At 40.8% G+C, this 20,858-nt stretch overlaps 3 protein-coding genes across 7 annotated transcripts in view; 1 reads left to right on the top strand and 2 right to left on the bottom strand.

The window, feature by feature from the left end:
• LOC111840672 (protein tyrosine phosphatase receptor type N) overlaps window positions 1-5,727 on the top strand; it is a 30,285-nt gene extending 24,558 nt beyond the window's left edge. The window contains exons 16-23 of the mRNA XM_023805736.2: window positions 335-408; window positions 586-663; window positions 1,545-1,664; window positions 1,809-1,975; window positions 2,817-2,870; window positions 3,058-3,122; window positions 3,562-3,635; window positions 3,837-5,727. Of these exons, the coding sequence (XP_023661504.2) occupies window positions 335-408; window positions 586-663; window positions 1,545-1,664; window positions 1,809-1,975; window positions 2,817-2,870; window positions 3,058-3,122; window positions 3,562-3,635; window positions 3,837-3,908 (704 nt within the window). The 3' untranslated portion in view covers window positions 3,909-5,727. The remainder of the gene's footprint in view (window positions 1-334; window positions 409-585; window positions 664-1,544; window positions 1,665-1,808; window positions 1,976-2,816; window positions 2,871-3,057; window positions 3,123-3,561; window positions 3,636-3,836) is intronic.
• Window positions 5,728-5,971: 244 nt separating this feature from the next.
• On the bottom strand, window positions 5,972-17,219 carry LOC111840673 (dnaJ homolog subfamily B member 6). Of its 4 annotated transcripts, XM_023805741.2 has the most exons (11): window positions 15,372-15,948; window positions 12,705-12,791; window positions 11,959-12,068; window positions 11,766-11,819; window positions 11,430-11,546; window positions 9,537-9,635; window positions 9,209-9,323; window positions 9,042-9,112; window positions 8,617-8,895; window positions 6,904-6,960; window positions 5,972-6,376 (listed from the first exon to the last, which is right to left on the bottom strand). In XM_023805741.2, exons 2-10 carry the CDS (start codon window positions 12,767-12,769, stop codon window positions 6,932-6,934), a joined length of 939 nt encoding a protein of 312 aa, XP_023661509.1. In that variant the 5' UTR covers window positions 12,770-12,791; window positions 15,372-15,948; the 3' UTR covers window positions 5,972-6,376; window positions 6,904-6,931. The 4 variants fall into 4 exon arrangements, with proteins under 4 accessions (XP_023661509.1, XP_023661507.1, XP_023661505.1 ...); XM_023805739.2 differs by lacking the exons at window positions 5,972-6,376; window positions 6,904-6,960; window positions 15,372-15,948 and adding an exon at window positions 17,082-17,219 and having other exon boundaries at window positions 6,999-8,895; XM_023805737.2 differs by lacking the exons at window positions 5,972-6,376; window positions 6,904-6,960 and having other exon boundaries at window positions 6,999-8,895.
• LOC140592156 (tubulin alpha chain-like) lies at window positions 16,043-20,600 on the bottom strand. Of its 2 annotated transcripts, XM_072714876.1 has the most exons (4): window positions 20,444-20,600; window positions 18,429-18,651; window positions 18,182-18,330; window positions 16,043-18,082 (listed from the first exon to the last, which is right to left on the bottom strand). In XM_072714876.1, exons 1-4 carry the CDS (start codon window positions 20,444-20,446, stop codon window positions 17,105-17,107), a joined length of 1,353 nt encoding a protein of 450 aa, XP_072570977.1. In that variant the 5' UTR covers window positions 20,447-20,600; the 3' UTR covers window positions 16,043-17,104. The 2 variants fall into 2 exon arrangements, with proteins under 2 accessions (XP_072570977.1, XP_072570975.1); XM_072714874.1 differs by having other exon boundaries at window positions 16,043-18,330.
• Window positions 20,601-20,858: the final 258 nt, after the last annotated feature.

The raw sequence follows: 20,858 nt of genomic DNA, 5'->3' as shown, positions 1-20,858 counted from the left end.
CATAGCCCATTATATCCATGTTTATTATGCATTATGGATGATCTATGAAGCTCTGATCTATAATGCATTATAGACACCTTCCTAATGTAGCACAAAGCATCTTTATTTCTTATACTGACCATTATAAGCATTATTTATAGCTGTGTTTATAGTACTTTGTAAATACATTATAATGCATTATGAAGGTATCTATAATGCATTTTGATGACTGTTTAAAGTGTCAGCGTATTGTATTGTTCTTGTGCTTCTTCATTATCTCTTCATCCTCCCTTCTGTTCCTCTCTGGTCACAGCATTTTCTGTGTGTGACGTGTTTGTGTTGCGTCCTGCCGCAGATGACCATGCGCGTGTGAAGCTGAAGGCTGAGATAAACCCTTCCAGGACGGACTACATCAATGCCAGCACCATTGTACGCACCCTCATTGCTTAGTTGGCTTCTGGAAGCACGATAAGTTACCCTCTGCCTCCCTCTCTGCTTTGTTTTTCCAAATGCCACGAGCTAATCTCTAGCTGCCACCTTTTGGAGGCTCCAGATGTACTCGGTCGATTGCTTTTCACGCGCAAAAATTCTGTGGCTGGCCCTCAGATTGAGCACGACCCCCGAATGCCTGCTTACATCGCCACCCAGGGCCCGCTGACACACACCATCCCTGACTTCTGGCAGGTCAGTCACATCGGTGTGTGTGAACTTCAGTGACACGTTGCTCAGTTACTGCCATTCTTGTGTGCATTGTCTTCCAAGAGGCACCTTGCAGGTTGTGTATGTCGATCAGTATTCTGCATAAACATGTTGTACTCTAGAGCTGTGCCTACATTCATCTATATTTCATAGGCTATATGAAAGTCAATAATTGTCATTGTTGACACACTACAGTACACAACAACAAAATGGGTCCTCTGCATTTAACCCATATGTGACATAGCAGTGAGCAGCTACTATTTAATGCCTGGAGAGCAGTGAATTGCTCAAGATACCTCAGTGGTACCTTTATGGTTGGGGACTTGAACCAGCAACCTTTTACTCACAAGCACCACTGCCCCATAACTGTGTTTAATTCCAGATAGTATATCTCACATTCTGTTACTCTGTTGTTGCAGCATGAGTACCTGAATATTTTTTGTTCTGTTCTTCTGTATATGGCGAGTGAGTAACAATGTGTGAACATTTAACACCGTCTGAATGTGTTGCGTACTGTTAAAAAATGGCAACAGAGCTGCAAGCACAGTTTGGCAATGCCAAGTGGTCATAAAAATAGCTTGAAGTAATGAGAAATGAGTGATGAGAAATGAGTTTTAATGTTTTTTTGTATTTATATTTTCATGTTTAATTTCCCTGTTCCTCCATGCTGTTCTAAAACTTCTTCTACAGAACTTTATAGCGAAGTTGCTTTGGTGGTTTTTCCCAACGCCAGCTGGTGCTGTTGCGGCGCAGTTTCCCGCAGTAACGGCCTGCCTAGGACACCTTTGCTTGACAGCCCATATGGTGATCATGTAGCGCTGTGCTGTGCCCTTCTGCTCATGGCGAGCGTGCCTGTTCTCCTGTAGATGGTCTGGGAGAGCGGCTGCGCGGTGATAGTGATGATGACTGCGCTTGTGGAGGACGGGGAGAAGCAGTGCGATCGCTACTGGCCGGACGAGGGCTCCTCTCTCTACCACATCTATGAGGTGAGCGTCTGGCTGACGTTCTGTTCTGGAAGCCTGGCCCACCCTAGGGGTGCGTAGGCTCACACCACCTGCTTGTTTGTGTGTGAGGGCGGCTTTATTCCCTCCCTCATTTTCACCTACGCCGTTTTCTGTTGTGACACGCAGGTGAATCTAGTCTCGGAGCATATTTGGTGTAACGATTTCCTGGTGCGCAGCTTCTACCTGAAGAATGTCCAGACACAGGAAACACGTACCCTCACGCAGTTCCACTTCCTGAGCTGGCCAGCTCAGGGCATCCCCACTTCAACACGCCCCCTGCTGGACTTCCGCAGGTACTGTCAGAAAAGCGCAAGCTTGCGGTTAAGCGCACGATAGTATTAATTCTGAATACAGAAACCAAATACCACACGTTTAGCCATCACAGGCATTCATAATGACATGGATCATTTCGAAATCATTAATTTCATTCACCTCTTGAATCCTAAGTCATCTTGCCCCTAGTTTCTGGCAGAAGGCCATGTGGTCCTACCCTCTCACCAAGATCTTCTGACCATGGCTGCATTTGAAATTCATAAGTCAGTCCCATTCTGTCCCCTTCTGTCGCTCTCTGTGCTGCTTTCAGATTCCTCTCTGTCTCTCTGCTCTCCCCGCCCAGCCTGCTTGTCCCCCCCCCCCCCCGCCTCCCTCTCAGCCCCCTGTCCCTCTGCGATGGAGGCCAGCGAGGTCCGTAAGTTTCCACATCTGTCAGTGTCATTTTTGTGATTTGCAGCTAGTAGTCTGGGTCCAGTTGCATAGTCACAAAAATGATCATTGGCAGGTGTGACTGCAGCAGGCGTGACGCTGGCTACACCATCCATCGCCTCCCCTTCCTCTCTCCTCCTCCTCTTTGTCCTTCCCTGTCACTCTTCTGCTCTCAAACCCCCTCCTGCCTTTGTGCAGATTGGATCAGAGCTGTAATCAGCCATATTTTCTGACCCCTCCAGACCTCAGCCGCATACCTCCATGTCCCTGACCACCTCTGCTCGAGTTAAATGTTGAGCATAGACTGAGAACTTCATTGTGTGACCCCCATTAATGATTTCTCAGCTGGGTAGTATGCCTCTGTTCATGTTTCTCTCTTTTCTTCCCTCTTTCCTCCCTTCATCCTTTGGCCTTCTCTATCTCCCTGTCCAGGAAGGTCAATAAGTGCTACAGGGGCCGGTCCTGTCCAATCATTGTGCACTGCAGGTAACTGACTCTCCACAGGGGGAGGGGGGGCACATTGTTTTTGTGATAAAAGCAAAACGAATCCCCATGTAGATATACTTTGTCTTTGTCTTAGAGTGGCAGCTAGATTTCAAATGCCCCTTTATTAATAACCTTTGAGATTATGAAGCAGGTGTTCTTTACCTGCAATATTCACTGTTTGCTTCAGCAATGGCACAGGCAGAACTGGCACCTACATCCTGATTGATATGGTTCTTAACCGCATGGCCAAAGGTGAGCACTCACAACCCATATTATACCATTTACCCTCATTGTGGACTTGTTTGGTGTAAAATTGGTATTCTGCACTCAAAAACCATTACAGATGTGAAAGCAGCATTGTTAAATTTCCATCCAAAGTGCTCAGATCTGTGCCTAACACTGTTTTGAGGCTGTATTTTTCAATGCAGCATTGTTTTATGGGCCATTAGGATAGTTATGAAATGGTATGTATTCACTGGACACAATGAGATGGATTCATTTAGAAGTGGGCATCTGTGACCTGTCATTAGACAGATAGAGTGTGTCCTGTGAAGTCCCAACTATGGTAACTGATCAGACTCTTTGTGAAAGTAACCTCATTAAGGTTTAGGAGATGCACTGTGCTGACAGACACTGCCAAACATGGTCATTGTTTATTAAAGAACGTTTGTGTTTGTGTGTGTGTCATCAGGAGTGAAGGAGATTGACATTGCTGCCACACTGGAACACATCCGTGACCAGAGACCAGGGATGGTGTGCACCAAGGTATAGTGTTTGGCCCTTGACATCTTCACTGTACCAGTGACTGGTAACCCAGTGCCACCATTACACACATGATCCAAATTCCCTGTTATCTTTACTGACTGGCTTATGCTCACTCTCAGAGCCTCAGCTGTGATCCACATTCCCCTACTTACCAGTTTAAAAGTCCATCCTGACTGAGCCTCTCTGTGTCTCTCCTCGCAGGACCAGTTTGAGTTTGCCCTGACTGCTGTGGCTGAGGAGGTCAACGCCATCCTCAAAGCACTCCCCCAGTGAGCTATGGCTGATGCCTCACTGTCTCCACTTTGCACTCTTCCTCATACCCTCCTCCTCTTCCTCTGCATCCATATATGCATGATCACAAGAGGTTGGATCTGAGTTCAGCAGGAGGGACACATCTCTGTTTCATCCTTAGATCAAAGGATAGATTAAGAATTCACGTTTTCCTTCTCCTCACTGGGACAGCACTCTGTATCTCCAGGTACCGCTGGTGATGATTATGCCTCAGGGCTCTTCATGCTGTAAACCATCCCTGTAGGCCCCATTGCCTTGAGCAACAAACCAGACCAAACCTGATAATATCATCCCTGATTTTAACCATGTCAGCTGACTATTGATCAATAACCAAGGTTTGTGAGGTCTCTTGGGATTCTCTATTATATACATTTTAATGCATTGCCTTCATTAGACTGATTTAACTTGGTTTTAAAATCTGTAGTTTTGCCTTTCCTAAACAGATAGCAGTCAGGATATGTATTTTATTAATATAAATATAAGACAGTCATAAAAACTTTTGAAAGCATGCAGCCATTAGTCACAGAGTGCTGACATTTATAATACTGAGAAGGTGGTATACATAACAGTTATCACTGGATCCTGTGTAATTTCCTGGAGCTGAATAGTATCCCAACACTTTGCAGTATTTCTGTTGTTAAATGTGTAATTTTGTGGGCAGCATGCTCTACAAAAAATTCTTCTATCTCACCACACAATTGTTAATATAGGAAATATCATTCACATTTCTTGGTACACATCAGTTCATAAATGATGAGGAACCTTGCTGTCCTCATACCCACTCTGCTGATCCAGACCTATATTCGACATTAGCTATATCATGAGAGACAGCTGATGTCTCTCTGGAAGCCCTTTTGATTTAGCAGAATTTCAGTGAATGAGTTTGTTCTTGCTATACCTTCTAAACGTATACTCCACTCTGATGGCCTTCTCTGAACATCATGACTCGGACCTGCTTTGATTGCACAGGGAAAGCTGCTCGCTAGCCCAGCTTTGGTGTCCTGCTTTGGATCTTTGGCCTTATCTTACTTTTTCCGCAAAGGTACCGCACTTTCTAAAACTGTAAAAACCTTTCAGGGATTGGTATGTTTTCTCTTGACGTAAAAAGCATATATAAAAACTAGATGTTTATTTTTCATGGGTCAGCTGGGGGAATTACCTAATTGAAGAAGTAGTTCAGCATTAATACAGCGGGCGTACAGTCTTGCTGCAGTGTCTGAGAGCAGATAGTCAGCATTTGTTTGTGTCTTCTTCCTGTGATATGTCCAGTGAGCTCATTTATAACCCTTGTCTTTTACTGTTAGCTCTCCTCAGTATTTTTGGAATAATTATATTTCGATATTACGTAGTCTATTTTTCATAAGTGCAATGCTTCACCGTGTAATGTTTAAACAAAAAAGATAACTGATAAAATTTGTCTTTGAAGACCTGTTATTGTGAGGACTGCAGTGTGTTAGTCTAGGTGGCTCCTCAAGCAACACTGATGGTCTGTGGGAAATGATAAATGCAGACAGGAAGTAACATTGGGAGCGGGAGCTACTGCGGCAGTGCAGACACTGCAATATCTGTAAAAAGTCACATGTTTCTCTCCTGTTTCTGTCCATCGACATGGATGCCTCATTCAGATTCAGCCTCTCCCATCAGAAATTCTGTCCGTTTAACTCAGAGCCATTCAGTGTCACTGTATATCTGTAGCAAACCAGAAGAAAAAAAACAAACCAAAAAAAAGCATTGATGTGAAAATATTTCTTTTGTAATTTTATGTGATGAATAAAATAGTTTGTGAAGTGATGCAACAGCAGAGGATGTTTGAGTGTGTACTTTTTTTCTGAACCTGCCGGCATTATTACAGACTCAGCCTTCAGGAACTAATTCAACTCATTATTAACAGGCATAAGGTCACAGTATGGCTGAGTGGATCAGTGAAGACTCAGACTCCTGCCGCTGATAAGGGTAACGCTGGGTAACGCTGCACTGGTCACATCCTACCTGTGCAAGCCTAGTAAAAAACCTTAGTAAAAAAAAAAAAAACCCAGATGTGCCTGTTTTAGCTTTTTTAAGTTATACTTTACTTGCAGATACAGGTACTTTAACAGCGTTCAGTTGTATTCAAAGTTAGAACAACAGTCTTTAGTCCTGCTGGGAAATATTTCCCCATGACCATTAACAAACGTTCTGTATCATTAAGTATCTTCCTATAGTACCGTACTGCCTCAACAGCTTAAATAGTTAAAATGAGATGAAGTTGCAGGTTTTGGTTAAGGATCTAGTTTCTGCCTCCATGTGCGCGCACACACACACACACACACACACACACACACACAAGAAAAACACATTTAGTAAGCACATGACATTTTCAACATTCCCCTTATTGTTTTCCAAATAAAACTTTGAAAAATGAGCTGGAGAACAATCTGAGTGGCAGGTGGCAAGCTCTCCAGGAGTTCTGCCTGTTGGGAGCAAATGGACATGAATGTCAGATCTACAGTAGATATGGATTAGTAGAGGTCCTTTGTCCCCCTCCTAGTGACTTATTTTGACCTGCCCCCAACATGTTTTCCAAAGTTGTCAATGGCCTGTTGTTTTTCTTCTCTACATTGTAGGTATGTGACCATTGTATAAAAATAGCATCAGATGCTTTCTCATCCATTTGTGTTAAATAATAATATTGCCATAATATTGAATATTGGCATAATAAAAATCTGTATAAAATTTGCTGTGTGGTTTAAAAACCATCTTTAAATGAAGATGGCTGTCTGTAAGCATGGAGCTACTATATTTTAACTGTGTTCTTTGTCTATATGTAGTCCTTATGCAGCTAATCATGCTAATATCACTGCAGATTCTTCATAGGTACATTGTAAACTATTAACAGTTTGACTTATGGTTTTAACTGTCTTGCTGTTAGGAGACAGGGGGCTCAGGGGCAGTGAAGGGGACATTTGGAAGGAATTCCCTATGTCATACTGAGTTTTACCTCTAGGGGGCATGTAGCCAGTAGCCAGTCAACCAGTGAAGGCCTGGAAGTCGGAGTCTGAAACAACAAAATAAAAGAAATCCCATAAAACAAAATTAGAACATAAGAAAAAAGCCTGATAGTTTATTATGGGAATTAGGGGACAAGCAAATAGATTAGATCAGCAAATAACCAGAAAATGACATGGCACTGCTCATTTGCCTAATTCTGGTTAGTATTGCATGACTGGGGGGTGGGGTGTCACACACAGTCATTACCCAGGACCCAAAACTGCACACCACTTCCCATCAACCTTAACACCACCTTCCATTTATCTCATGATTAAATCAAAGAGAGGGTTAGTCTTTCTATATTACTTAATTATTTATTGGTCTACTGCTTGTCATCGGGTGTTATTTCCAAAGTAAATCACGTATATTATAATCTGGTACATTTATAATACTGGGTATTTATGATACAATTTAAGTGCTTTATGAACAGCTGTTAAACCCTTAGAATATGAACCAACACGTGCCTAAGACATTAATCTGGAAGACCCTCTGCCACAAGACCCACTCCCTCACTCTGAGATGAAGCACATGATGTTTGACAGTGACAGACATTTTCCATATTGGCTCTTCTCACTTTCACATTGTTGAGTGTCTAAATTCAATTTTCAGGCAGTGAAGCATGAATTCTGACCGTGCAGAAAAGGAGCACATAAACTATCCGCTGCTGTTTTAGAACAAATGCACTGAGAAATATAAAAGAAAACATTTATATATATAGTGTTGTAAGTTTCCTATTAGGTAGACTATAGCACAAGAGCTAAGATGAAGATGGCAATATCCACACTTAATGTGCGAGCTGAAGCTGAAGCAATCCCATCACAGAGTTTCACCACAGTAAATTCCCAGCGATACTCTGCCACCTGCTCATCTCCCACCAAAAATACTTCACAACAACAACAACGAGTGGTAAAAAAAGGTTTAACACAACTGGAAGTTAAAGATAGATTTCTCTAAGCACTACATTAAAGAAGACATTTCAAAATTTCACTAAATATACATTTCAAAGTCCCATTGGCCTACTTAATATATCTCTAAAATATTTATATTTTTTAAAACAATTTTAAAAAAAGAACAACTACAAATTACATCCAAATTCATTATTTCCCCACTGTTAATCTTCTGAGGCTGGTGTGTTAAAACCTACCATAGAAACAGATATTTTACTGAAACTATAATCCTTTTCAGAGTGTAGGAGGACTGTGAGGTAGTCTTGCCTACATTATATAAAAAAGTTCATCTTAGAGCTGCTGACTCTCCTCCATCTTTATAAAAATCTCTTAGTTTCAACACAGAGCCAATATATCAACAGCAGGAACAGATTTGGGCACAGTAATGATATTATGAAGGAAAGACGTTACATGTGGCACCTTGTTGGCTGAGTGGAGTCTGACTGTCACACATCAGCTCACCACACAATTAGAGACCTTCTTTGCCATCTTGTGGATTGTATCCATAGACGGACACTTGCTCTCCTTCTCCACTGGGCTGTTGGGACTTGGCAAGTCAGAACCATCCCAGAACCCCCCATTAGTAGACTCACTGGCTACTGCTCTGTTTTCAGTTGCTCTTGGCTTGTCGCTAACTGTCTGCCCCAGTCTATTCTTGTCTGCAAACCCTTGATCTTTGACCCCGCCTCCACATTCCCTAGTCTTGACCCCAGCACCTGAGATCATATCTGCAGCTGCATTCCTCCTCTGCGCTTCCATCTCCGACAAACTATAGGCCAGGGCCATCTGCAGATCTTCGTCATCCTCCTCACTTTCCTCGGGATATCTAAAGAAGGGGGCCGAGCTATAGGACCGCTGAGGTGGGGCCGGCGGGTAGAAGCCGGGCTGCTCCTGGTGTGACTGCTGCTGCAGACGGGGCCGCTGGTGCTGCGATGACTGACTGGCTGAGTCTCTGAGGCTGAGCTCCAAGGCCAAGGCCATCTCATCCTCCACACCTACAAAGAGCAGACAGTCGCATGTAAAAGTGACCTATATGGAGCCCTGCATAAGGGCTATGTGGGATGTCGAGAAGACAAAAAGAATGACAGTATAAAAGCGTTACGGTGAAAAGATGAGCATAGTGATGGAGGAGAGTGCATACCATTGATCAGAACAGCTTTCAAGACCCCATCCTCCTCAATTTCTGTTCTCTCCTGGCCATTCTCTCTGATTCTGCCAAGGGAGCAAAAAACAACATCAAAGGTTGCATTACTAATGCTGTCAGCACTGGTGTTAGCTACTGCTGGCAAAGCCATGACAAAGCCTCACTTTCGGGTGGTGGTGCGTTTCCCGTTGACAACACGTGTGGAGGTAGAGACTGACTTGAAGCTGCCCCCCATGCTGTCCATCCCACTAAAGGAGGATGAAAAGGAGGTGAAACCTGCTGAAAGAGGAGACAAAACGTCATGATCTTGTGGGCCACAGGCATTTTATGTAAAGCTAAAAGAAGCTTAGAGTGCCCTGTGATTACTAAGACCTTCCAGGCTCAGGACCTGAACTATAGAGCTGTACTAGAATTTTATAGCTAACGGCAAAGATTTTACCCCATTCTGCAGTATTAGCAGCCATGACTCTGCATGAGGGAGTAAGCCCTCACCTCCGGCAGACGGGAAGGAGAAGAAACGACTAGGCCCAAACCGTGATGGGCCTGAATGTCCATGACTCCTGTCCTGCATGCCGCCAAAAGGGAAATCATCTGTAGATCAAGGGAGAAAAAAAGAGAGCAAATGTTGCAGATAGCAGGGCTCTCAAGTGTCACGCATTGAGAGTGACAGTCACTCTTTTCAGTCTTTTGTCACGCACTCCCGCCACACATTGTATTTCTCACGTGGAAAAATAATTTGTAGGCTAATATGCCGCAGAGCCCAATTTTTCCCCAGACCGCGGCACAGTAGCACCTCACTATAAAACAAGCGTGTCTCCGCTGGAGTCTAATGGTGCGTTCGTTTTTCTCTCGGAACTCGGAAATTCTGAGTTGAGTGACATTATGGTACGTTCGATTATTTCTCTCCAAGTCAGAACTCGGATGAAAACGTCACGAAACGTCAAGAAAAACGTCACTTCCCGTCGGAAACACGCATCTTTTATGAAGTCGGACAAGATTTGCCCCAAGAGCCTGTCACTTACCAGCCAATCAAAAAAAAAGAAAGGGCCTACACAATAGCCAATCAGAAAATAGTACTATTGTATCTGGGTAAAATACAACACAACAACCAATGAAAAGGCATCCTGTGGAATGTCACTTTGACATTCTTCAAAACTTGACAGCCCTGAGATAGCCTTCAACAGAAACCAAGATCCCTGAACTCAACAAATGAATGAATGAATAAATGAGGAAAATGGGTATTTCATCATAGCTTAGGGCCATAATTTCCTTGGGCAACAGCTTTTTAACAGACTTGGCACTTCTGCAATCCTTTCTATATGCAATATATGAACAACAGTTTTGGGACACATCTCTTAATCATCTCTTAATCGTTAATTCAAGTGTTCCATTCAGACCCATTGCCACAGGTGTATAAGATCAAGCACCTAGCCATGCAGTCAGGTTTACAAACATGTGTGAAACAATGGTTTGTTCTGAAGATCCTTTATCCTTTATTTTCTATTTGCATACAAGCACAGGTGCATTGGAATTCTTCTGTTCGCCTGCTCCATCCTTCTTTCCATGACCTAGAGGTCACAGTGTAGGATTAGCCAACATGTAGCACCCCTGTAGTGCCCTGTGATTACGAAGACCTTCCAGGCTCAGGACCTGAACTACAGAGCTGCGGGTTAAACACCTTGCTTAAGGGCCCATAGACATGTGACTGTTCTGCCGAGGCCAGGGCTTGAACCAGCAATCTTCCAATCACTGGCTTAGCCCGCTGAGCCACTCACCACTCACTTACCATCTAGCCAATAAGTCAGTTAATGAAATTCTATAGTAAACAGCAAGTGGTATTACTGTAAAGCGGACACGATTAGGAGCTGAGTACACTAAGTAAGGTCCATAAAGACATGGTTGGATGACTTTGATGTGGAAGAACTTGACTGACCCGCACAAATGGTCTTATGGATGAATGGGTAAAAATTCCCACAGATATTCCAAAATCTTGTGGAAAGCCTTCCCAGAAGAGTGGCAGCTGTTATAGCTGCAAAGGGGCGGGGGGGGGGCATTCAACTCCATATTGATGCCTATAGATTTAGATTGCAGTGTCATAGAAGTTTCTGCAGGTGTAATGGCCAGGTGTCCCAATACTTTTGTCCATACAGTATATCTCAGATGGTAAAGAACAGATACTCTGGGTGGTTGAATTTCAACAAATTACTCATAATACACAATTGGTGTTTAGTAAAAATCAATTCAGTAAAAATTTAGTAAAAATTTCTGTGCAACAGAATAAAATATGCTTCACAGGAACTTAACATGTAAGAAGAAATGAGAAGCCTTATATTTGTGTTTACATGGTTGAAAGCTTGAATTAGTGGAGAGGCCTCACAGACTCACCAAAGAAGCTAGCAAATGGATCCTCACCCCCGAAGAATTCTTGAAACACTTCGTCTGGGCTGCGGAATGTGAATGTGAAGCCTGGAAAATCATCCGGACTGGAAGAGCCGGCAGAGCCTTTGAGAAATAAATAAAAAGGAGGAATGGATATTGATAAGGAACAATACAGTAATTATGCAATTTAAATTTTTTTTAATTTAAATGATAAAAAAAAATTAGATCACAAAAACTACATAACAAATCAATTAAAGTGACACATATCAGAAGCAGCACCCTGTCACACCAGAAGGACTCCTGTAAAGCTACTGTGAGAGGTTACATTGGCCATACCCTCACCTGCATTGTGAATGCCCTCTTTGCCATACCGATCATAAGTCTCTCGTTTGTTTCCTGGAGGAGAAAGACAAATACATACAGTATGCAGTTCCCATTAAGTAACAAAAGTTACAAAGTTGAGGGTGAACAATCAGATTATCTCGGAAGTTTGAAAAGATTCCTGAGGCCCTACAATCAATATAATGATACTTACTGTCTGAGAGCACTTCATACGCCTCAGCTATTTCCTTGAACTTCCTCTCTGCTTCCTCTTTGTTGTCTGGATTCTTGTCTGGGTGCCACCGCAGGGCCTGCTTCCTGTAACTTAAGAGTGCACAGAAATACTGGAGATGAAGGACACAATTCAGACCCAAAGCCAGGTCATTATCAAACTAGACAAACTAGGCAGAGAATGATCCCAACGTGGGTAGTTCCATCTAGCTAAGGTGACATTACAATATCAGCAGTCCTTATTGCGACAACCCCAGAACAACAGTGCACCCTGGTGGACCTTACTGACAACACAGTCATAATAGCTCTGATCAACAACATCACAGTACTGCTCAAGGAACTTATGTTATGCTCTATGAATCACAAGCCTATTAGCAAGGATATGAGTCCAGGGAACTGAGCAGAAACACTACACAGATTGGCAAGCAGTGTCTCAGGTAGTAATGCTATTCAAACACAAGTCAACTGAAAATCCTGGGTTTTTAAGTGCTGAATTTCCATTCAGGTTGAATAATAAAGTTATGTTACATCGCAATAAATAAGTGACAAATCAACTGATAACCTATTCACTGGTCTACTAAGATGACATAAAATAGATACAATGTAAGTAACTTTTGGAAAACATTAGCTAGATAACCGACAAGCCTTTAGGACCAGAGGTAGGAGGCCTGTCTTATGATTTTCTGCCCTCGGATATACAATTTACCAAAAAGGCTTTTGGCTACTTACGCCTTTTTGATGTCCTCAGAAGAGGCATTTCGTGATACTCCCAAGATGTCATAATAATCCACCATTTCTTCCCTCACCTTTCTGAGCCTGCAGGAAGCACAGATCTCAATTGGAAACAGCAGTCTACTGACACCCAATTAGAATTTACCCTGCACATTGCTGGCTTCAAATTGTTTCTGATTGGTACTGCAACCAATGCTATCATTTCAGTCAAATTAAGAATTTATCCTGAATTAATTTTTGGGGCAAAAAAATTTTGAGGACTACTTTACCTCAAAAAAACAACAACAATGCAATATAACAGCATGCTTATAAGGGGAGATATACACAGAGTGGACAAAATAATGGAGACATTATTTATCTTCTTTTTTTGCTTAAGAATTGAACATTTTTCATAAAAGCACTAATAAATTATTGTTTCTTTTCTAACATTGAAGAGAGAATTGTAATTACAGACAACTACAAAAGTGAGGTTGGATGCCAATCAGCGGCATGTAACGGCAATTAAAGATCAAATCAAAGGGTGTGATGTTCATAGTTTTCAAAGCAACATGAGGCAACTAACAGAGTTCAGAAGAGGTTCCATTATTGTCTGCCCTGTATAAACCATAATATAGATATTTTTAATTTAAGGCATTAACATAAATTCCAAACCTATTCCTATCTACAGTACAGTTAGATGCTAGGAAACATGCTAAAACCACTGGCTACCAGTGGCCTGTATCCTCCGGACTGTAATAATGTAGTAATGACTGGCTATATGGTTTTCAACAAATTGAAAAGGTTTCGAATTGTATTTTTTGGGCAAAATAATGTCAATAATGAATATTAAGCATCTTAGTAACGGATGGGTTATCAAAAAGTAAACGTTAGTTTCACATGCTAAGCTTCTCACTCTGATAACGGGGCGAGCCAAGTAGTCAGGCCAGTTAGATTAGGTAACTGTATATGGTCTCTAGTATTTCTCAGCAAGCCTGACCATGTCTACTCGTATCTAAGGAACCCTGACCCACTTGGTTGATGATTACGCTGTGAGTTGTAGGTTTAGTTCATACCTCTATATCACATAAGACCATAAGTAAAGTACATCAAGGGGGTAAATCCAGCCTGTTTATCATTTTTGGTGAGAAAAGCGAGGATTCCGCTGAGGGGGAATGTGTTCCTTATTATACTGCATACAAATTATTGTGTACTAATTATTTTATGCTCATTTAATAAGGAAATAGAGAAACTATCTAAATATTGAGTTATGCAGATCAGCATTCTGCACAGATTTCTTTCTATAGTACAAACTCCAGTGAATGTGAAGTGCCTATATGCTGTGCATGGTGCACCGTTGCTCTTGATACTAGTTAAATGTATTTTTTACAGAACTTAGAAGTTTCACTGAACTGCTGTTTGAGTTCCTGAAATAACTGTGTACATCTTATATGTTTTAAAATAGTCAATTCATTAATAGCCTAGGTTTTTATAATAGTACATGCAGTACTGGGACCCTACTGTCTGAAAAATCTTTATCATCATCCAAATTCCATACACTTATCCTGGACAGAGTCAGCTGGGTGGGGAAAATTTGGGATATGAACCTGCAACAGGAAACCCACAAAACCTAAAGGAACATGTTAACTGTACCCACCACTACAGAGGTAGGATTCAAACACTCATCCTTGGAGACGAAACAGCAGCGATACCCACTTAGCCACCATACTAGCGCCTGACCCTTATTTCCATAAATAGTAAACTGTTGACAATGTCAACGAGTGATATTTACAAAAAAGACGTCACTTTAAATCCGTGTCTTATAGTATGTCTAAGTAATTTATGTATGAGGAAGAAAAAAAATTACATATAAACCACTGGCAAATCATTGATAATTTATTATGAAAACAAAATTAGCACGCACACTGTCTCTTGGCCATGGTGGGATACATTTGTTAAATAGTCATTAGTGTCTGACTCTTACTCCAGATCCAATTATTCAAGATTAGGTGTAAAGTTGATAAAAAAAAAATATTTAGTTCCCCTGCATTTCAAAATGAAGTCTCAAATTCAGTATTCATTTATATCTACTTTTGAACCCTTCGCAGGTCATAGTTGTCTTGTGCTACTCATTGTCTCATTGACAAAATTCGGTGAGTAGTAGCTTCACAAGGCGTTACTTTGCTTTAATGTGATTCAGGTGCATGTTTTTAAGTGTTACCTCCTATTGAACTGAGATGAGGCTTATTTAATATAAAATACCAGACACAGAAATTGTACATTTTAGCTAAAAAATGTAATTAAATTTTGAAGGGAACAAAAAAAAAACATTTCTGTTGAATATATTTATTAGTGCCGCACATGAAGGTCTTAACTTCATAAACATATCGCACCCACAATTTGTAAACAAACCGTCTTGTTCTAATAGACGAAAAACATCGAGGCAACCAAGTAACTGAATAGTCAGATATATCGATTGAAAATGTACGTTATTTCGGTTACAGTTACAGTCAACAAACGATTCCAGCAAAGACAACACCAAATCATAGATACAGACATTCAAGTAACCAAAACAAAAATAAGTATTACGTAACACGACGGCAACGAATGCACGGTTTGGACAACTTATTTAGTTTCAGGCGACAACCGACAGATTCGCTATTTTCGTTACACAAATGTATATCTTACCTTTTAAGAAGAAGAGTTAGCTATCAAATGCGTGTACACTTACGCGTGCTTTAAATAGGAACACTCTTTGGAGAAGCGCGTGGAATCGCCGTTAAACCCCGGCCGCAAATCGATATTCGTTAAAGTCTGAAATATCTGACTGCACTGCCGCCAGCCACACGCAGCTAGTAGCTAATTGTACGTGTTTTTTCGTTGTCTATTCATAACTTCAACGACGTTTATATTTTGGTGGAGTCTCTCCCCCCTCCGCATGCGGACTGTATGCCCTTTCCTAGGATACGCTTTGAGCAATACGTCACGATCAGCTGAGCCGAACCATCTAGAAAAAAATAGAACATCTAGAATGTCCACCTAAACGGGCTCCAGTGTTATTTATCCAGCTCAATGGAGTCGGATGGCAGCTTGTCCATTTTCGTGACATGAAGGACAGAGACGCTGTCGGACATTACGCTATTCGTGCTACGGATATACAGTACAGATATTATACCGTATTCGAGTGAGTAGGCAGCGTCTGTGAGGTCTATGAGTATCATAACTGTAAGGAACGCTTACTGTGTAAAGTAATATCTTTGGTAGTTACAGTAGGCTATATCCCCCAATTTAATATAATATTGTGTTCATGCTATATTTTATTAATTTATTTTTTACAAAAAGGAAAAATGCAAGTCGGATCACATAAAACGATTTTATTAGGAAGACCACGATTAAAAACGACACTACAAGAAGTAGGCCTAATATGACTGCAATATACATTTTCGATGACGCAATCATTCCTTCTTTTTTAATGAATGAAAACGGCCTCAGTGTCACCAAATGCATTTTGTCGGCGGTGTTTTGCAGCAGCGCAAAAATATTGTAAGAATGCGGTGGTGACACATTAAGCAACTTCCCAGTTAACATTGGTTTTCCTTGTTGAATGGTAGGCCTATATTTATATAAATAAATAAATAAATAGATTAAAACATATATTTTTAAGTTTTAACCATTTTGGATCTCAAGTGTGTGTTTCGGGTATGCTACTGATAACTGTATGACTGTTTTCTGTATTTTTCTTATTTCCTTTTGCTTTTACTGCGCGGAACTGGCAGCACTCCTAGTTTCGTTCTGAATTTGGTATACAATGACAATAAAGCTTCTATTCTATTCTATTTAAAAACAAAAATATTTTAATTATTCAGTTGTGTGACATTACTTTCCACAAATGAGTAACAGGATAATTTACATGTAGTTTATTTGATTTGTGAGCAAATGTTAATATGGCAATAAATAAAGCCTAAATATGAGTTTAAATCTTTATTTTCCCTGACGTGTTTCTCTGACTATTGTTATAGACAGACCTTTACCAATTTGAATTTAAATATTTTTGAGTAAATTTTTAAGCAAAACCATTAATAGTCACTAAATAATAAGCCATTAATCAAAACTAAGGGAATAACAGATGTGAAATGTGAATAGTTTATTTATTAGGTATATGATTCCATATATACAGTATATATATATATATATATATATATATATATATATATATAAAGAACTTGATAAATGAGTATAGAAGGTTTTTCATTTTTCATCAATCTGCTGTTGAACAGACCTCTGCAATAAGTTTAAAGCCTATTTATATTTAAAATGCAGAGAACCGAAAAAAAATTGTCTCCTGTAATGCAGAGACACAGCAAAAATTATATATATGCGTAATGTTTACAATGTTACCATTGTTGATCTTTAATTATTTGTTAGTATTCTTCTCCTTCTTCATCTTCGTCCCCCACGCTGTCGGTGCCGACCTCTTCATAGTCCTTCTCCAGGGCTGCCATGTCTTCACGGGCTTCAGAAAACTCTCCCTCCTCCATACCCTCTCCCACATACCAGTGGACAAAGGCTCTCTTGGCGTACATCAGGTCAAACTTGTGGTCCAGGCGAGCCCAGGCCTCAGCGATGGCGGTGGTGTTGCTCAGCATGCACACAGCCCTCTGAACCTTGGCCAGGTCTCCTTCAGGAACCACAGTGGGTGGCTGGTAGTTGATACCCACTTTAAAGCCAGTAGGACACCAGTCCACAAACTGAATACTTCTTTTGGTCTTGATGGCTGCAATGGCTGCATTGACATCTTTGGGAACCACGTCTCCACGGTACAGCAGACAGCAGGCCATGTACTTGCCGTGACGGGGGTCACACTTCACCATCTGATTGGCTGGCTCAAAGCAGGCATTGGTGATATCTGCAACAGAAAGCTGCTCGTGGTAAGCCTTCTCAGCAGAGATCACTGGGGCATAGGTAGTCAGAGGAAAGTGGATACGGGGATAAGGCACCAAATTGGTCTGGAACTCTGTCAGGTCCACATTCAGGGCTCCATCAAAGCGCAGTGAGGCTGTAATGGAGGAGACAATCTGGCCAATAAGCCTGTTGAGGTTGGTGTATGTTGGGCGCTCGATGTCCAGATTTCTGCGGCAGATATCATAGATGGCTTCATTGTCCACCATGAAGGCACAGTTAGAGTGCTCCAAGGTGTCGTGGGTGGTCAGGATGGAGTTGTAGGGCTCAACCACAGCCGTGGACACTTGTGGAGCTGGATAGACAGCAAACTCCAGCTTGGATTTCTTTCCATAGTCAACTGAGAGGCGTTCCATCAGGAGGGAGGTGAAGCCAGAGCCAGTACCCCCACCAAAACTGTGGAAGATGAGGAAACCTTGGAGGCCGGTGCACTGGTCAGCCTGAGGGAGACAGGGAGAAGGTTTCATGTAAAGTGATAAAATGTTATATAGCAAAATGTCTGTTAAAAAATTACAGTGAAATCCCAATGAAGTCCATACCAGCTTGCGTGTCCTGTCCAGCACCAGGTCGATGATCTCCTTGCCGATGGTGTAGTGCCCGCGGGCATAGTTGTTGGCAGCATCTTCTTTGCCAGTGATGAGCTGCTCAGGATGAAACAGCTGCCGATAAGTACCTGTGCGTACCTCATCTATGAAAAATGGAATATTTAGTTATATGTACAGCTGCAACAGAAAATAAACAGTTTATTCTTACAACATCTGATTATAGTAATATGACCGATCTTACCTATGACAGTAGGTTCCAGGTCCACATAAACAGCCCGAGGGACATGTTTTCCAGCCCTTGTTTCACAGAAAAAGGTGTTAAAGGAGTCTTCTCCATCTCGTACTGTCTTGTCACTAGGCATTTGTCCATTAGGTTCAATGCCATGTTCAAGGCAGTACAATTCCCAGCATGAATTGCCCATCTGGACACCTGCTTGGCCAACATGGATAGAAATACATTCACGCTGGAAAATAGAAAGGAAAATATTGGTATTTTTGGAGCTGGCTGAAATATCGCAGAAACTCCCAGACGACGCATAAACCAAAAATAATGCTGAAAATAAGTTGAATCACATAAAACCATAATGTGTATGTGTGTGTATATACACTCTTAAAAATACATAATATTTGTTAGGGTGAGTTCATGCTATGTCTTTGATATTTAAAGTCTTGGTTCTTATCTCGGCAACCAGCTTCACTTTTGGGTTACAGTAGCTGGAATCTCTTGCTTTTCCCAGTAACCTTTTAACTTTTCAGTGCCGTTAATTTTGCATTTTTAAGAATGACTCTCAAACATACTGCTATAGCCAGTGCCTGCAGTACTAACTTTGTACATATCGAGGCACAGTTTAGATGTTTTGTATATTGTATGAAAAGGTCTCGTTAGGAAATGGCAATAAATAAAATAAATAGACTTTGTTATGTTATCCTTCTAGCTAGCAGATTGTTATGGGTCGATCTTAGCGGTGCCTATTATTTGCTGGGTTTTCCGCCCCTAATACACCCTGAATGTGAAGCGGTTACTCTACTTACTTTTGGTACTGGAGACTTACATATACCTTTTTGACTAGAAATGGATAGTTGGGCTATACAGTGTTATTTTTGTGATTGATTACTTTATTATATTTATTCTGGCAACAGATTTTACATTTTGCACGTTAAGAAAGATTTCTGTTCATTTTTGTGAAACCAGTTACCGCGAATACAACAAAGAAGCAAAGTTGTGTAAATTATAGGCTACCGCCCGTGGATGTATTCCTGTAGTGTAATGGCAGAGCTTATGTTTGAGCAACGTGACCATTATATTTTCCTGTTCTTAGTATACTCAAGCAACACTGCTGCAACGCTAAATGTAGATAGTTTGCCGTGTTAATTGAACAGTACTGATACAAATATCTAATTTAATGCTTATAGTAGCTGATAAATGGAAAAAAAAAATATTGGATTGGTATTGGTATTGGCAAATACTCAAAATTATAATATTGGAATCGGATAAGGAAACATGATATAGAACCATCTGTAGTTCTCGCCTGGTTTTGCCCTTGCTACCTGTGTATATATGTGCCTGCCTTTGTCCTGTTCCTGTTGGTAATCGTAGGTGTTGCATGTGTTACCTGATTGTGTATGTGCTTCCAGTTGGATGTTCCTGGTTTACTACCCTGTTAAAAGTCTGTGTTGCCTCAGCATTTCCCTGTGTTCAGTTTAGTTCTTGTTAATTCTTGTTTAGCCTTCCTGCCTATTATTTAGACCCTTCGCAGTCCCCTTTGTTTCTGGTTCTGTTGAGTTCAGTCCTCTGACAGTCTATGTCAAAGGTTCATTCTGTTATTGCCAACTACTCTTATGACGACCCACCCTCGTCTTATTGCACAATGACTTACAATGGCCGAGTGTAAAGGGCTTTAGCACATACCTAAAAATCTAATTTATGTTGCATGCATACTACTGTCTGTTTGGTTTTGTGTCATTTTATGAAGACTATTAAAATGCATGTCATATTGTAGTACTGGCCTTTTTTGTGCAATTTTTTGACACATTTCTTTCCCAAATTAAGAAATAATAGAAGAAAAACCTGGCACTGATAATATAATTTTATTAGGCCTAAATGCACATGCATTAGTTTTAAAGGCCTTGTTATAATCCCTATAATCAAATGTTATCATAAATTTCAATAAAAAAAATTCTACTTGCATAGTACAAAATATTCAGTGAGCACCATAATATTTTTATTGTATAATTATAATATGTAAATTCACTCACCATTTTATAATTGCAGTTCGCTGCTCAGTCAGCCAAGGTTGAGGTGTTGGATGAGTCTTTAGTGCTCTCGTTACACACAGCACTTTTCAAGGAGAAGGGGGCCGGCAATCATCACATCCGGGAAGTTTTCTTGCAGACTGTTGCTGTATATAAATTTTGGTAACGGTTGTTCACAGTTCACAAATAAAACAAAATCTAAAAATTAAATGAATCTAGAATACTTTTGAATATGTGGTGACATTCTTTATGTCATTTCCTGATATTGATTGATTGAATTAATACATTTATTTATTCATTTATTGATAGAATGGTTATTTATTTATTTTTTGTATGAAATGTGGTAAAATAATTAGAATCATACCAGTGTTCTACTGTATTCATACAATAATAAAGCTGATCACTTATAAGTACATTT

The sequence above is a fragment of the Paramormyrops kingsleyae genome, chromosome 1 (genome assembly GCF_048594095.1).
Source record: "Paramormyrops kingsleyae isolate MSU_618 chromosome 1, PKINGS_0.4, whole genome shotgun sequence".
Lineage (NCBI taxonomy): Eukaryota > Metazoa > Chordata > Actinopteri > Osteoglossiformes > Mormyridae > Paramormyrops > Paramormyrops kingsleyae.
The sequence above is the reverse complement of the archived record's forward strand: the minus strand, read 5'-3'. Positions and strand labels throughout refer to the sequence as shown.